The sequence below is a fragment of the Oncorhynchus nerka genome, linkage group LG10 (genome assembly GCF_034236695.1).
Source record: "Oncorhynchus nerka isolate Pitt River linkage group LG10, Oner_Uvic_2.0, whole genome shotgun sequence".
Lineage (NCBI taxonomy): Eukaryota > Metazoa > Chordata > Actinopteri > Salmoniformes > Salmonidae > Oncorhynchus > Oncorhynchus nerka.
Genome location: NC_088405.1, coordinates 54,353,747 through 54,371,639, shown reverse-complemented (window position 1 = coordinate 54,371,639; position 17,893 = coordinate 54,353,747). Strand labels below are relative to the sequence as shown.

General features: G+C 44.0%; 1 protein-coding gene across 7 annotated transcripts in view; it reads right to left on the bottom strand.

Moving 5' to 3' along the window:
- Positions 1-4,776: 4,776 nt before the first annotated feature.
- Positions 4,777-17,893, bottom strand: part of LOC115135596 (latent-transforming growth factor beta-binding protein 3-like) — a 39,249-nt gene continuing 26,132 nt past the window's right edge. For 2 of the 7 annotated variants that reach the window (XM_029670461.2, XM_029670459.2), the window contains exons 13-29: positions 16,088-16,219; positions 15,859-15,987; positions 15,616-15,735; positions 14,996-15,118; positions 14,370-14,492; positions 13,675-13,794; positions 11,863-11,991; positions 11,522-11,692; positions 10,911-10,994; positions 10,644-10,772; positions 10,380-10,517; positions 10,116-10,256; positions 9,473-9,601; positions 8,295-8,456; positions 7,662-7,757; positions 7,402-7,533; positions 4,777-5,861 (exon numbers count right to left, since the gene is read on the bottom strand). In XM_029670461.2, coding sequence (XP_029526321.1) covers positions 5,686-5,861; positions 7,402-7,533; positions 7,662-7,757; positions 8,295-8,456; positions 9,473-9,601; positions 10,116-10,256; positions 10,380-10,517; positions 10,644-10,772; positions 10,911-10,994; positions 11,522-11,692; positions 11,863-11,991; positions 13,675-13,794; positions 14,370-14,492; positions 14,996-15,118; positions 15,616-15,735; positions 15,859-15,987; positions 16,088-16,219 — 2,234 coding nt within the window. In that variant the 3' untranslated portion in view covers positions 4,777-5,685. The remainder of the gene's footprint in view (positions 5,862-7,401; positions 7,534-7,661; positions 7,758-8,294; positions 8,457-9,472; positions 9,602-10,115; positions 10,257-10,379; positions 10,518-10,643; positions 10,773-10,910; positions 10,995-11,521; positions 11,693-11,862; positions 11,992-13,674; positions 13,795-14,369; positions 14,493-14,995; positions 15,119-15,615; positions 15,736-15,858; positions 15,988-16,087; positions 16,220-17,893) is intronic. The other 5 variants (XM_029670466.2, XM_029670463.2, XM_029670464.2 and 2 more) reach the window with 4 other exon arrangements.

Genomic DNA, 17,893 nt, shown 5'->3' with positions numbered 1-17,893 from the left:
GTTGAGAACAAGTTCTCATTTACAACTGAGACCTGGCCAAGATAAAGCAAAGCAGTGTGACAAAAACAACAACACAGAGTTACACATAAACAAATGTACAGTCAATAACACAATAGAAAATCTGTATACAGTGTGTGCAAATGAAGTAAGTAGGTAAGGCAATAAATAGGCCATAGTGGCGAAGTAATTACAATTTAGCAATTGACACTGGAGTGATAGATGTGCAGATGATGTCGCTTGGGGAATTAAAAATATTGATTGGGGAACTATTTGCTGAGGAATGTGGCTGTTTTTCTTGATTGTTTGTTGTGCTGTATTTTTGTTTGTTTTTGTACTTTGAATTGTATATGCAGCGCTCCCTTGCGAAAGAAACCCTGGTCTCAATGGGGAATCCCTGTTTAAATAAAGGTAAAATAAAATAGCAATTTATTTTCTAAGAGTGTAGATTTTGGGCATGGTGCCACTACGAATAACCAAGAGAACCTTGCTTTTAATATTGTATCATGTAATGATTGTAAATAGACTGACATATTGTTTAATTTGGTCAGATAGTACATCTGTAAATTATTTACAGATGGTCATACTATCAACCAGCTATCTGTTGATAAGCAACTGCTTGCTAAGGTTATGGTTAGGTTTAGAGTGTAAGGGTTAAGGTTAGGGTTAGTGTTAAGTGGGTTATGATAAAGGCTAAGGTTAGGGCTTGGGTTAGGGTTAGTAGATAGTTAGTTGAAATGTTTCTGATAGTCTCAAATCAAATCTTATTGGTGCGAATCAATCGTACGATCCAATCTTAGTCCTGTATTGACGCTTTGCCTGTTTGATAGTTCGTCGGAGGGCAAAGCGGGATTTCTTATAAGCGTCCGGATTAGAATCCCACTCATTGAAAGAGGCAGCTCTACCCTTCAGCTCAGTGCGGATATTGCCTATGGGGCCCCTTGTTGAGGATCAGCGTGGCGTAGGTATTGTTGCCGACCTTCACCACTTGGGGTCGGCCAGTCAGTAAGTATGTAAAGCGTCTGCAGGTGGACTATCCAAGTCTAGTGTTACCTTTAAGTTTATCTGGAGTAAAATACATTTGGATCTGAAGACAAAGTGTTCTGAATTCTACTCTATATCAGATGGAAGGAATGGCGCCGGAGGGGAGGGCTGCCGTTATACGTGCTCCTAACCAACTGTGCTATTTGTTCATTTTTTCTGCAACTTGGTTTAACTTATTTTGTACTTATTTTGCTGGCACTAAGACGGCACTCAACGTTGCTCCTAGTGGCCGGGGACTTTAATGAGGGAAACTTAAATCAATTTTATCTCATTTCTACCAGCATGTTAAATGTGCAACCAGAGGGAGAAAAAAAACTATAGACCACCTTTACTACACACACAGAGACGTGTGCAAAGCTCTCCCTCACCCTCCATTTGGCAAATCTGAACATAACTCTATCCTCCTGATTTCTGCTTACAAACAAAAAGTAAAGCAGGATGTACCAGTGACTTGCTCAATAAGGAAGTTGTCAGAGGACGCAGATGCTAAGCTATAGGACTGTTTTGCAAGTACAGACTGGAATATGTTCTGGGATTCTTCCGATGACATTGTAGAGTACACAACATCAGTCACTGGCTTCATCAATAAGTGCATAGATGACGTCTTCAGTGACCGTACATACATACCCCAACCAGAAGCCATGGATTACAGGCAACATCCGCACTGAGCTAAAGGGTAGAGCTGACGCTTTCAAGGAGTGGGACTCTAACCCGGACGCTTATAAGAAATCCTGCTATGCCCTCCGACAAACCATCAAACAGGCAAAGCATCAATACAGGACTAAGATTGAATTGTACAACACCGGCTCTGACGCTCGTCGGATGTGGCAGGGCTGGCAAACTATTACGGATTACAAAGTGCCTAGTGATACAAGCCTACCAGACGAGCTAAATAACCTCCATGCTCGCATCGAGGCATCAACATTGAAGCATGCATGAGAGAATACCCGTAGCCGATGTGAGTTAGACCTTTAAACAGGTCAACATTCACAAGGCCGCAGGGCCAGACGGAATACCAGGACATGTACTCCGAGCATGTGCTGAGCAACTGGCAAGTGTCTTCACTGACATTTTCAACCTGTCCCTGACCGAGTCTGTAATACATGTAACATGTTTCAAGCAGACCACCATAGTCCCTGTGCCCAAGAACACCAAGGTAACCTGCCTAAATGACTAGTAGCACTCAAATCTGTAGCCATGAAGTGCTTCCTCTGCAACTGGGTCCTGGACTTCCTGATGGGCCGCCCCCAGGTGGTAAGGGTAGGTAACAACACATCTGCCACGCTGGTCTTCAACACAGGGGCCCCTCAGGGGTGCGTGCACAGTCCCCTCCTGTACCCCCGGTTCACCCATGACTGCATGGCCAAGCACAACTCCAGCACCATCATTGAGTTTGCTGACAACGATGTGACAGCCTATAAGGAGGAGGTCAGAGACCTGGCAGTGTGGGGCCAGAATAACAACCTCTACCTCAACGTGATCAAGACATAGGAGATGATTGTGGACTACAGAAAAATTAGCACCGAGCACAACCCCATTCTCATCGACAGGGCTGTGGTGGAGCAGGTTGAGAGCTTCAAGTTCATTTGTGTCCCATCACCAACAAACTATCCTGGTCCAAACACACCAAGACAGTCGTGAAGAGACTGAAAATATTTGGCATGTGTCCTCAGAGCCTCAAAAAGTTATACAGCTGCACCATCGAGAGCATCCTGACTGGTTGCATCACCACCTGGTATGGCAACTGCTACACCTCTGACCGCAAGGCACTACAGAGGGTAGTGCATATGGCCCAGTACATCACCGGGGCCAAGCTTCCTGCCACCCAGGACCTCTATACCAGGCGGTCAGAGGAAGGTCCTAAAAATTGTCAAAGACTCTAGCCACCCCAGTCATAGACTGTTCTCTCTGCTACCGCACAGCAAGTGGTACCGGAGCGCCAAGTCGAGGTCAAAAAGGCTTCTTAACAGCTTCTACCCCCAAGCCATAAGACTCTTGAACAGTTCATCAAATGGCTACCCGGACTATTTTGCATTGTTCCCACCCCACCCCCCATTTTTACGCAGCTGCTACTCTCTGTTATTATCCATGCATAGTCACTTTACCTCTACCTACATGTACATATTACCTCAATTACCTCGACTAACCTGTAGCCCTACACATTGACTCTGTACCGGTTCCCCCTGTATATAGCCTAGCTACTGTTATTTTATTGTTGCTCCTTAATTATTTGTTGTATATATATATATTTTTTTTCTTCTTAAAACTACATTGTTGGTTAACTAAGCATTTCACTGTGAGATCTACAGTACACTTGTTGTATTCAGCGCATGTGACAAATACAATTTGATTTGCTTTGATATTCTAAATGATGAAAGTTTGGTAGAAATTGCTCTAGTATGATGAGATACTACATCATAAGTTAATTTGTAAAATATATTTTTTACCCCCTTTTTATTTTTAAATTTTTTTACCACTTTTTCTCGTTAGTCTCCTCCCATCGCTGCAACTACTGCAACTATCGTACGGACTCGGGAGAGGTGAAGGTCAAGAGCCATGTGTCCTCCGAAACATGACCCTGCCAAGCCGCACTGCTTCTTGACACACTGCTCGCTTAACCCTGATGCCAGCCGCACCAATGTGTTGGAGGAAACACTGTACAACTGGTGACCAAAGTCAGCATGCATGCGCCCGGCCCACCACAAGGAGTTGCTAGAGCGCGATGAGACAATGACATCCAGACGGGCAAAACCCTCCAGTAACCCAGACGACGCTGGGTCACTTGTACGCCGCCTCATGGATCTCCCGGTTGCGGCTGGTGGTGACACAGCCAGGGATCGAACCCATTTCTGTAGTGACGCCTCAAGCACTGCGATGCAATGCCTTACCGCTGCACCACTCGGGAGGCCCATCGTAAGTACATTAACATTCTGATGTATATGGATGATGTTGATAATGGGCATACAGAATAAATATGTAAAAACTATAGACAGGGAGAGCAGGGACCCTGAACATTAGGAACACCTGCTCTTTCCATGACATAGACTGACCAGGTGAATCCAGGGGAAAATTATGATCCCTTAATGATGTCACTTATTAAATCCACTTCAGTCAGTGTGGATGAAGGGGAGGAGACGGGTTAAAGAAGGATTTTTACTCTTTTAGACATGGATTGTGGATTTGTGCCATTCAGAGGGTGAACGGACAAGACAACAAATTTAAGTGCCTTTGAACGGGGTATGGTAGTAAGTGCCAGGCGCACCGGTTTGTGTCAAGAACTGCACCGCTGCTGGGTTTTTCACACTCAGTTTCCCGTGTGTATCAAGAATGGTCCACCGCCCATAAGACATCCAACCAACTTGACACAACTGTGGGAAGCATTGGACTGTGGGCAGCACCTGTAGAGTCCATGCCCCAACATGTTGATGTTTGGTGGACTAAGGGTCTACAGTATGTGGATCACAATAGAGTTCTCTCAGCCATTCGCTCTGAAGTCTTATTTCTTCTCCATCGACATTGGCAGGTAGAAGAAACCCTGTGTATTTGTTTGGCAGAGGCTCGTCATCTCACTGAGTACATGCAACTTGATTCATTTATGAAGCAACCTGTTCTATAGTGCATGAGCCTGTCTGGATTTTCTTCTCATGGACAGAACAGGATATGGACGGAAAAAAAATGTCTAATCCCAAAGAAAGAACAAATCCGCGCCATAAAGCATACACTCACAAACACACATTTAGTGGTTGACCTCTGCTGTTTAATTTCTTTCTCTCAAAGCCACTTTGGTTCCTTACAATGCATTGGCAAACAAACTCTGTCATTTTGTTCATAGAAGTCAGTAAGCATGCCATTCCATTTGCTTTGGGGTTGATTTTCCATCGTACTCCGGAGGACTTCCTCTGGAGACACGAGTTAGGTCTGAATATGACCTTTTACCTATAGTCTAGCTTCATTTGCACTCAATATCCACATGTCAACAATCTACAAGGCACCTAAATGGTTTCCAATGAAGTACAATTTATTTCCAAAACATCCCGTAAAACAAGTGATTACAGGAGCTTGACAGGCCCCGATCCAACAGGCAACAAAGTCATCTCCACTTCACATACTTCACAAAACTGGACAGTGAAGAGTCTAATATCCCAAACTGTACAATAAGGGTCTTCTACTCATACAGGAGTTCAGACACACAGGAAGGGAGTGGGTTTGACAGGAACTTCCTCATCAAACTGCCTGCAGGAGGGCTTAAGATTCATGCATGTATGGGATCAATGCAACAAGGAAACAACTCAACAAATAAACAAGAACACAAGTTTAACAGTCAAAGGACACAAACAGTTTAAAAAAAAAATAATTACAAAAATACATAAAAAATAAACGAATATGTTACCTTTTTCAATTTCTTGCCCCCAAAGCATTATCTTAATTAGGTATAAGGAACATAATTGCTAAGAACAAAACTGGAAGCCTATGCTGCATCTAAGTTCAGTGAAGGAGGAGCCAACAACAACAACACATTTTCTACATTTCAAACATTTCAAAGCCCTTTGAAGGCAAAATGCACCACAACATACTGAATATTGAACATATAAGACAGAGGCGTTGCTTGTGTGTATTTGTGTATGTTTGACAGAGACAAAGTTGTTATAGAGCCCTGGTACGGGTATGTTGGGCCTTCGTGCCTGGTACACATATGTTGGGCCTTCGTGCAGGGACAAAGCCATTTTTGCAGTAGCACTTGAACGAGCCTATGGTGTTGACGCACCGGGCATTCTTGCATGGATTAACTCGGACCCCTGGTTCAGCACACTCATCAATATCTGAAAAGACAGAGAGGGAGAGAGAAAGAGGAAGGTGGTTTGAAACAAAACAGGGAGCTTGCCATCTGCCTGCACATCTATTTACATTTAATCAATGTTCCCTCCAAAACAATTCGGAACAGGGCAAATGTTAGGTCTGCTGCGCGCAAACTTGAACTTGTGAAAATTCTGTGCAACGTTTGGCGCACGTTTACTGTGAACACTGAGGCTGTACCTGCTTTAAAGTTACAGTTATTACAGTGGCCAAGTAGGCTACTGTGACTACTTGATCATAATGTAGGCCATTCAGAGAGGCAGCGGAGAAAATGCATCCCATAACATTTTAACTAGCCGTTTTAAATAGCTGTTCTATCTTTCAGCCTATAGTAGCAGCCAATGTGTGGTGTTCAATGTAGGCCTACATTCTATGAGACCTTTGAAAAAAATATGCAGGGCTTAACATGAACCTGTTTTCCACTAGGCCTTCAGACAAGGAGGTGACTGAAAATGTGTTGTTTAATGCAAGAAACCACTTTACAAAATAAAGTTTATTATTATTCCCATACCATTAGAGAATCAGACAAATTAGCCTACCCTCTGCCCATTGGCTACTTAGCTTATTCAAGCCAGTCTCAAAATACAACACTGCCCCTTTAAGAGAGAAAAAAGGCTCTTTACCTGACTCTTTTTTTCAAAGATGGCTAGAAATGCACACGTTTTGTGCTCTTGTACGAAGCAACCACTCCCCCATTGCTGATTATCTATAACAGGGCTAATAACTTACTAACTAGCAAAGAATATGAACAAATGTGTACACGTAGCTACATGAAGCTCTCGACTTTGATCTCAAAACAAGTGTATCTACTCGTGACCACTCATGCTGTAAACACAGTCCAGTTCAAAGTGAATGGCACAGATCCATATATGGCAATTGTCTATTTGCATATAGGGATACTGCAGTTCTGATTGGTCTGTAGAGTACGGGCTGAGTTGTGCCTGTCAATGCAATAGAATCCTGCTCCGGTGCGTTCTGCCTACAAGAATATCTCTTGCATAGTTCGTTTTCCATACTAAGTCTTGAATAGTTTGTTTTGTTTCGGTATGTTGCATTGAATGTGGCTAATATGGTCAATTCCCACAGTAGAGGGAATTGTTTATAGTGCTAACTAAAGGGGAAAACTAGAAAGTTGAGTGAAGTTCAGTCTCATGCTTCTCTGCTCGGACTGATATTTCTTCTGCGCTGCAGTCCTGGGAGCTGGCGCCCGCGCACAAACGCACGCAGCTTAGAGGGAACATTGCATATAAAATCAACAAACAGATGTTCTTTTCAACGCTAAATAAAATTGCAGGCATGTCTGTCAAAACACTTGAACAAAGGACAACAGCTACAAATTATACAGAGACACTTCTGTTCGGCGGTATTGATGAGCATCCAAATTGGCATCCACCTAAAGATTGAGACGACTGAATTGAAGCTACAATCCAAGCAATCGCCTTCACTCTAATCCAACACAAAGTTAAAGGGAAGCAGACAGACAGAACAGGTGGATTGTCAACATACCTGTGCAGCGGGTGCGGGAGTGGTCCAGTCTAAAACCTGTGTTACACTCACACATAGTGCCCAGGTAGGAACGCACACAGCGACCATTGGCACAACTACACTCATCTGAGTCCTCTTCTGAGCTGTCCCCTTCTGAGCCAAAACAGAAAGAGAGAGAGCGAATGAAAGGTACAGAGAAAATATTATTCAAGTGGTGTAACAGCTCTGAGGTACATTTAGAAAGAAATTCAGAGTGTAATCAAATATATTACAGGCCTTACCAATACCTGGGCTGTAGTTGGCGAAAGCTGCCAGGAAATCTCCCTCACCATCAGACTCTGTCTCCAAGTGCATCTCACACAGCCGGTTAAAGATCCCTGAATGAGAGGAAGAATGACGTTTTCTTAAAGGCCCAGTGCAGTCAAAATTCAGTTTTTCTGTGTTTTATATCATATTGTACAACAGCTGATGAAACTAACACTGTAAACGTATGAAAATGATGTATGTTATTTCCTGATAGATGCTGGTTGAATGTACAATCTACACAGGACCTTCTAATCAGGAGGTTTGCATGGGCGGGAGGTTTGGCTTTCCATGGTAACATCCTCATGCGTTAAATTGGTTAATAGACCAATAACAAAGAGAGTTCCAAACATCTCTGTCAATAACAACTAGTTTTCAATTTGCCTATCCCCACTCAGACCATTTCCAGACAGCCCTTTGCTAATTTTGTGGAAATTTGTTACAGTAATGTACTTAATTGTTACCCAGAAGTGATTTGATATTGACATTAAAACAGATGCATTGGCCCTTTAATTTATTAGTATTAGACTGTTTATGCTGATATGGGCAAAGCCGAAATTGGAGTGACCAGCAGACCAAAAACCAGTGAAAGAAATGGTGCTGGTGCCCACCGGAGTTTCTCTGGGGACAGGTCCTACACTCAGGGCCCCAGCCACGGCCATAGTGACAGCAGCACTCAGAGTAGGTGACAACCAAACCGTTCCTGGGTTGGCTGCAGATCAGGTCCTCATCCACCTGCAGGAAACACACGTCCTTATGGGCCGCTGTGCGGTCTGAGGGAGGGAGAGAGAGCGAGAGAGAGAGAGAGAGAGAGAGAGAGAGAGAGAGAGAGAGAGAGAGAGAGAGAGAGAGAGAGAGAGAGAAAACAAAAAACAAAGAAAGAGCGGATTTTTAAGTACTATTTAATCAAATAAAGAAGCCAATCTTTTCTCCTGCATTATACAAGCAGGCCAGATCCTGAAGCTTCGCATGACTTCTACGATTAAGCAGGTAATTGCTTAGTATGTTAACAGCCAGCAGGTAGATATGAATAAGTGATAAGGCCTAGCTTGAGGTGGTAGGGCTCAGAGCTATACCAGACCTCTGCTCGACACATTCATTTACGGTCACACGTCACACACACGAGGACGGAGCCATAAAGATCAGCTAGATACAATGAAGTGAACGCTGTATTGTCAACTCAAACTTGTGGGAGGTTTACAACAAAATGATTGAAAGAAAGTAACACAATCATAACAGTAATGTCACAACAACGTCTCCAACATGTTACAACATCACATGTAATCACAATAGTAAACGGTTTGGTTAAAAAAGGAGAAACATTGCTCTGGAGAAAGGAAGGTGCAGAAAATGCCACAAGCCATCTCATTTGCCTCCCTTTTATGTCTACTCCCTCACTGCTTCTCAGACACACAAGCAAGTGCACAACAATGAAGGATGAAGTAATGAAGTGTTTTCCTGTGACTATGCAAAGCTTAGTGGGACAACCATGGAAACGGAGAAATGTACCATAGAGATCACACTGCATCTACAGAACTGAGATCACATTGGCTAACTCAAGTCTCGTGATCTCCCTCACTATACTGAGAGTGTGTCCCTATAGAAACAAGCAAGAGGGGGAGTGGTGAGCCTGTGCATAGGGTCATTATTGGGGAGAGGGGGCTCAAAGGGGGAGGAGTTAAAAAAAGAGTAGCAGGAGTGGCAGGTGTACAGGTAAGCCAAAACTCAGGTGAGCTAAGCACTGATTGGTCAGGCTCAGGTGAGCTGAGCGCCGATTGGTTATACCCACCGTCATAGACACACTGTTTGAGCGCTGCGCTGAAGGTGAGGGGCTGGGTACATATACAGTGAAAGGAGCCGGGCGTGTTCACACACCTCCCATTCTTACAGTACGAGGGGTCCTGGCACTCATTGATATCTGCAAGGGCACCACAGACACCACAGACACGGTTACACACCCTACGGACGGACGGACACCAGCCTGGGGCCAGCTCACAGCTTAAAGTGACGTTGAACAGGCCTGCAGGCAGATCGCTACGTTTACACTGCTTCCTGAGAGCATGCAGAGTGTTTGGGTGTCTATAGGTACAACAGTGAACACTGATCTTTCCAGTGAACAAGGGCCAGGAAGTGGCTATAGGACCAGGGTTGTGTTTGAGTTTCTATGATGTATGTGACAGACATGAGGTTATGTAAATGTCAGAGCGGGTGAGGCTGAAGGGGCAGGTCTGGCTGATTAGTAGTGTTAGACTGGAACTAACATTAAAAAACATTCTCATTCAACCTTCAGACACACCACTGAGAACCAACCCACTGTGAACTAGGCTGCCCAGCCACTCTCACACCACCCCCATCTCCCAATCATCCATCCTGAGCTTCCTGAGCTCAACTCCTGCCCTGCTAAGGACAGCAGTACCCTCTCCTCCACTCACCAGCCTGCTCCTCTGGAGTCACACAGCTGTTGCGGTCCGTGGCCAGGATCCAGGGGGGAGAGCAGATGCAGTAGTAGGACCCAGGGGTGTCCACACAGTGGCCATTCTTGCAGTTCAATGAGTCCTGGCACTCATCCACACCTGCAGCAACACAAACACACTGCTGACTTAACACCAGTCCTCTTGTATGGCCTGTCCTGCACCTCCCTGTGTGTGTGGATGCGGGTATAGTATGTACAGTAGAGGGCTCTAGCCAGATCTCACCTGCCACAGTGGGGATGACACACTTCTTATTGGAGGCTTCATAGATCCTGGGGGACTTACAGGTGCAGTAGTAGGAGCCTCTGGTGTTCTTACACTGACCGTTGGTACACAGAGACTCGTCGTGGCACTCATTCACATCTGAGGAGGAGACACATTACCATAGAGGATCTGTGACTAAATGGGATATCTGATGTGTATTAATATGTAATAATACAGAGGTGTGTTTTGGTGCAGGCCTGCGAGGGGGTGGGTCTCTGTGGTTACCGATGCACTCCAGTAGGTTGCTGTCGTAGTAGAAGCCCTGTTGGCAGTAACATTCATAGCCAGGCTGTGTGTTCATACAGCGGCCCTCCTTACAGATCTCATTGGAGAACAGCACACACTCATCGATATCTGTACACAGAGGGACAGGAACACAGATCTCAACACAAACAAACTCCCCCGGAGAACAAATACTGTCATATAAAGGAATGTTGTAAATCAGAAAACAGCAAACCTACAGTGTTGGGTTGAGGTTGTGTAGCTACTCACCTCTATGGACAGACAGGCCGTACTCAGTCACTCCCTCCTCATGGTAGAAACCTCGGCCCACTGGACACAGGGAGTGGAACTCAGCTGGTTGAGGGAAAAACAGGAAGTCAATTAAGCAATGTACCTATCACACTTGACCTATTCACTTAATTTGCCTGCTTTAGGTGACCAATGAATGAATAAGTGAACTGACCCCCCAGCCCACTTGATGGTTTGTTAAACTAGTGTGAATGTTGTTGGGCCAGGGGTTAAAGCCTAAGGAAAATCAGAAGACTGAAACTTCACTCGATCTCAGATCGATTGTCTGGGGCCAAGTTAACCTCCCCTTTCATGAATTACTTTTCCAGCAGCTACAGTAGGCCTCACACCGCTGTCTGAATTGAGCGCTGCTGTGGTGCTCATTATAGACTATGTCATTCTCTTCATCGGAACATCGGAGTGTCATCAACAATCATGTATGTCCGTTCAGTGCACACAGCTAACAGAGAAAATAAAACATTTCAGAATATATTTATTTGGGAATATATTTTGTAGAACAGACATGATTCTGTCTGTATTAGACTATGTCATCTCAGCTCCTTTAACCCCTGTGTTGGGCCTGAGGTACGTACATGAGTGGTAGACGGGGCAGGGGTAGATCTCACAGTGGTCCCCCCAGCCCACGCCGATGGAGCAGCAACACTCCTGCTTGGTGACGTTGGTGGCCAGGACACTGTCACAGAACACTGTGTCATCCAGGTTCAGGTAACACTCCTTCTTATCTTCCACGGCCACCTCAATCTCTGGAGGGGAAGGGGGCAGAGAGGAAATAGATTGTTTGACTGTGTGTGTGTGTGTGTGTGTGTGTGTGTGTGTGTGTGTGTGTGTGTGTGTGTGTGTGTGTGTGTGTGTGTGTCTGTCTGTAGAATATAGCTATACAGAGAGAGGGGTGAGAAGATATCAGTAATCTTACCCTCACAGCTGTGCTTGTCCTCAGACAGGATGAAGCCGTCTTTGCACACACACACATAGGAGCCCTGTCTGTTCTCACACACACCATGCGGCTGACACAGACCCCTGTCTGTCGCACACTCATCTATGTCTGGGTATCGGAGAGAGAGAGAGAGAGGGAGAATGTGTTACAAACATCTGCTACAATCCTCATGAGTTCCATTAAGCTTGACTTATGACAGTTTCCACTGGTTACAAAGCTCAACTGCCGGAATGGTTAACACTAATGATTTACAGTACCAGTCAAAGGTTTGGACACACCTACTCATTCAAGGGTTTTATTTTTGTTACTCTCTACATTGTAGAATAATAGTGAAGGCATCAAAACTATGAAATAACACATATGGAATCAATTAGTAACCAAACAAGTGTTAAACAAATCAAAATATATTTTAGATTAGCCACCCTTTTCCTTGATGACAGCTTTGCACACTCTCGGTATTCTCTCAACCAGCTTCATGAGGTAGTCACCTGGAATGCATTTCAATTAACAGGTGTGCTTTGTTAAAAGTTAATTTGTGGAATTTCTTTCCTTCTTAATGTGTTTGAGCCAATCAGTTGTGTAGGGGTAGGGGTGGTATAGAGAATATAGCCCTATTTGGTAAAAGACCAAGTCTCTACTATGGCAAGAACAGCTCAAGTAAGCAATGAGAAATGACAGTCCATCATTAATTTAAGACATGAAGGTCAGTCAATGTGGAAAATTTCAGGAACTTTTAAAGTTTATTCAAGTGCAAAAACCATCAAGCCCTATGATGAAACTGGCTCAAAAGACCCAGATTTACCTCTGCTGCAGAGGGTAAGTTCATTAACTGCACCTCAGATTGCAGCCCAAATAAATGCTTCACAAAGTTCAATAACAGACATCTCAACATCAACTGTTCAGAAGAGACTGCGTGAATCAGGCCTTCATGGTTGAATTGCTACAAATAAAACACTACTAAAGGACACCAATAATAAGAAGAGACTTGCTGGGGCCAAGAAACACGAGCTACATTGGACCGGTGGAAATCTGTCCTTTGGTCTGATGAGTCCAAATTTGAGATTTTTGGTTCCTACTGCTTTGTGAGACCCAGTGTACGGGAAATGGATGTGTGGTTCCCACCGTGAAGCATGGAGGAGGAGGTGTGATGGTGCTTTGCTGGTGACACTGTCAGTGATTTATTTAGAATTCAAGGCACACTTAACCAGCATGGCTACCATAGCATTCTGCAGTGAAACACCATCCCACCTGGTTTGCGCTTAGTGAGACTATAATTTGTTTTCCAACAGGACAATCACCCAACACACCTCCAGACTGTGTAAGGGCTATTTTACCAAGAAGGAGAGTGATGGAGTGTTGCATCAGATGACCTGGGCTCCACAATCACCCGACCTCAATCCAATTGAGATGGTTTGGGATGAGCTAGACCACAGAGTGACGAAAAAGCAGCCAACAAGTGCTCAGCATATGTAGGAACTCCTTCAAGACTGTTTGGAAAAGCATTCCAGGTGAAACTGGTTGAGAGAATGCCAAGAGTGTGCAAAGCTGTCATCAAGGCAAAAGGTGGCTACTTTGAAGAATCTAAAATCTATTTAAATTTGATTAACACTTTTTTGGTTACTACATGATTCCATATGTGTTATTTCACAGTTTTGACATATTCACTATTATTCTACAATGTAGAAAATAGTTTAAAAAAAGAAGAAAACCCTTGAATGAGTAGGTGTGTCCAAACTTTTGACTGCTACTTTATCTCCCTGAAACTAATGGAGAGGGTGGAGACGGACTGACCTTGGCACCTCCGACCTCCGACCAGCATGTAACCCTTCTGACATTCACAGCGGTAGGATCCCATGCTGTTGATACAGCGCCCCCTCTGGCAGTTAGAGGGACGCTCACATTCATTTATATCTGAGGGAGGAAAAGACGACAATCAAACAGCGGCCATGTGTTTGATCACCAGCTCTATACAGTGGACCATAGGCGGCATACCCAATCGGCAAAGCTCCCCTTTAAGTAAATTGAATTAAATTAGCCAAAAATATATCATTAGTCCTGTCCATACAGAAATAGATAAATCCATTCAAAATACTACACCAGAGAGTATGATTTAGCCAAAGAGGATCTGTTTCTTTAACATGTTGTAAATCACAAGGGCATAGCCTATAGTCAGGAAGCCCGCAATTTGGGAGGGTTATACGATTGAGTTATATTAATAACCTAACCTTACTTATGACTACCCAATCTATGTACTTATCACACTAGGAATATCTTGCTTTCGTCTGCAAATGTGATGATAGACGCATACAATGCATTATCTTAAAGGAAAAGGTTCATGGTAAGCAAATAGCTTCTGCAAATCGGAAACTCACACGCTGCCTATGCAGTGAGCATATTACTTATACTTCACTGGTAGTGTAATAATGTTGATAACATTTCCATGAAGCTGTAGTGAGTAATAACAAGTAATAACAAGTAGCTCCTGCCTTCACAATGGCTGCCCTCCTGAGTACGCTGGTATCCTGGGTAGCACTGGCACTGGAAGGAGCCTTCTGTGTTGACACAGCGCCCGTTGGCACACAGTCTGTCATCCTCACACTCGTCAATGTCTGGAGGGTAGAGAGGAGGAGACACATGCAGCCTGTCAATAGAACCCGTATCCCCATTCAGATAATAAGCTCACGTTACTGGTCAATTGCACACAAGGTCCAACTGAAATTTGACTTCCGCTTTTCACCCAACCCATCCGAAAGACACACATGCATTCCCATACAGTACATATACAGGTTTGGGAGAGGTGCAGGGGAGCCCGAGGAGCTGTTGGATTTAAGTGCCTTGTTCAATGGCACAACGGCAGGAAATTGCGTCTAGGATTTGATACCAGCAACCCTCCGGTTGCGAGCTCACTTCCCGACAGATTTTTCCCGTCATTCCCGGATATCGAACTGGCAACCGTCTGGTTGCTGGCTCGCCTCTCCAACCGCTATGCTACCTAGCTCTCTTTTTTCAATATTGTGCAGAAATACTGGTAACCACAACAGCACTGCAGGTATAAAATAGTGCCTGTGCAGCATTAAGATATATTATATTTAACATGAATCAGTGCACTGACCTCTGCAGCCTTTGCTGCCTGCGGCTGGGAGGAAGCCCTCGTCACAGAGGCAGCGGTAGGTTCCTGGGAGGTTCTCACAGCGCCCGTTGGGACACACCCCGCGCTTCTGGCACTCATTGACATCTAGTGGAGAGGTGGAGGGGTTGCAGGGGGGTAGGGGTGGAAACAATCAGTCATACAGAGGAATACCAGCTCTGGACTGGCCCAGTGCCTGTTGGCATCCTGCCTGCTGGCCCTGTGTGTCTGGGACAGGCTCCCTATGGCTGATTTATTGACTATGACTGATCAAATCCATTCTCTACATCACACACAGCTCTGAATAGTGAATACCTTCAATGTCATGGTTCGGACAAAACTAACTGGGGAAGATCAACATATTGAATGTACAGATTCAATATTCTAATTGCTGATTTGACTTGCTTTCCCTGTTGCCATTAGACTATCCTCTTTAGTAAAGCCAAATATGGTGGATTGGCCACTAGGGGGCAACACATCAGCAAACATAATGGCTCAAGTTAGAAAAGGTATAACAACAGCGAGATAGACAGTTCTAGGTAATGAAAAGAGTTGATTGGTGTGTGTTCTCTTCAGTATGCATACATGAAGTTATTGGGTCTCACCGTAGCAGACCCCACCCTGGGCCTGGTGACCAGGTAAGCAGGGAACACACTCATAGGAGCCTGGTGTGTTCTCACACTGGTCATTGGGACAACTGTTGGGGTCCAGACACTCATTTATATCTGAGACATTAGAAGAGACGAGACAAACACAGACACCCATAAACATTCTTAAACCAATGCGGACACACATACATATACACTGCACACACAAAGAAATATGAGGGCAGCAGATGCCGCTCTTACCTTCACAGGCTGGCTGGCGTTGTGACTTGCTCCTGAAGCCTTTGTGACACTCACACTTGTAGGACCCTGGCAGGTTAACACACTGACCTCCCTGCCCACAGATGTCCAACTTGGAGCACTCATTCACATCTAAAGATAAGATCAAAACACACTCATGAAAAATCCCAAGTGACAACGTGATGACTAAAAGATAGCATTTGAACAATTGAGCCCACACCACACCACTCACCTATACACCGTAGCTTCCCATGGTACACCAGGAGCTTGTAGCCATGGAGACAGCGGCAGCGGTAGGAGCCTTCTGTGTTGATGCAGATTCCTCTGCTGTGGCCACATGGCTCAGCGTCACATTCGTCATCATCTGGCAGAGAGGGATAACTTAGAAGTTTAGGGAATTCAGAGATTACAACTCCATTAGAGAATTAACATCCAAGTTCAATTGTGACTCGTTTCTTAAAAATAGGCATATGTCACACATCACTACTTCACAAGAGAGACATTTGAACGTAAACATTTATTTTTAATCAAAATGTGTTTATTGTCAGAAATGCCTTCTGGAACATGTGAACTTTCATGTGCCTTAATAACAAACTTGTATGCCATCTGTAAATATGAATAAAATTGTTAAATTATAAGCTTAGTTGGTTTAGCCACAGAAAAAGGCTGGAACCTTCCGGCTAGCCATGATTTACTGAGATAATGGATGGGCTGGACATGCCGAGAGATGAGTTTGGATTGGTCTACCATGTAGTACGCTTCTGTCTATAACAAAGGGCTGCTCAGTATGTGGAGGCAATCCTTTCTAACCCATTTTCTTTCAAAGATATAATGAATTACGGCAAAACTTTTGCTGTCCTCTTTCTGGAGGACATAGTTTTGAAATCAGTGGAATACCCGGTGGAAGCAGAGTATGATAGCTAAGGAGATGGAGAAAATTCTGGCGTTTGATTGCAAATATGTGGAGGGAGTCGAAAAGAGAACACACGGAAGGCTGTTGTATAAAACACTTGTCTCCAGATTACATCTTCAAACTAAGGGCAACCATGGCATCCGTAACAGAGAGGGAGAAGCATCCATCCATGTATACGGGTAAAAGAGTATCTAGGTACATTTTCAGGTATTATACATTTCTAATTTTGTCAGAAAGTCATTTTCCTTGTAGGTTAATGAGTACTGTTAGCTAGCTAGCTAATGTTAGCTGCCTGGCTCGCTAGCTAATGTTACGTATATGTAATATTATTCGTATCTCAGAGCCATTTGCATTGCTAGTTACAGCCTGATGCTAGCTAGCTAACATTGAATCTAGTTGGTTAGCTACCTGCAGATTCATGCAGGGTAGAATCGTTATGAGTTGGGATTATGGTTAATTGTTTAGCTAGTTAGCTACATGTCTAAACAAAAGACTCCACTATGCAAGGTACCATTCCACTGTACCGTTTACACATTCTGTATCTTGTGCATGTGACAAGTAAACTTGAATTGTATTTGATATGGTGTGTGTTTATCAGAGATGGCAATGCGAAGAACAACATGACCTGCACCAAAGTCAAATTAGGATATAACGTTAGGCCAACGAGACAGTGTCCAAGTTTTAAAAATTCTCTGGTAGAATGCCATGCTTTTATTTTGTCACACTCACAACTGTAAACTATTTTATGTAATTAGCTTGCCATTACCCTGTAAAATATGATCTTGTTGTGAGTGTATTTCCCTGTAATAATGAATAAAAATGAGCTAAAGTTAAGACATAGTCAGCTATATGATGCGGTCATTATTTGAACTGGCTTGCCAGCTAACTTAACATTAGCTAGCTAGATAACAAGCTAGAAACAAACCACATTGTAAGAACGTTGCTTTTAGTTGCCTGGTTTGCTAGATTGACATATACTTAAACGGATGGGTTAATTGGATTTAAAATTCACCAGTTATGCTATTTTGAACCACCAGATTGCTGATGTCATGCATGTGAATCCTTAAAGAGATGGGTGGGGCTCAGGCTTAAGAGGGTGTGAACGATGCAGAATGGGTGTAGACA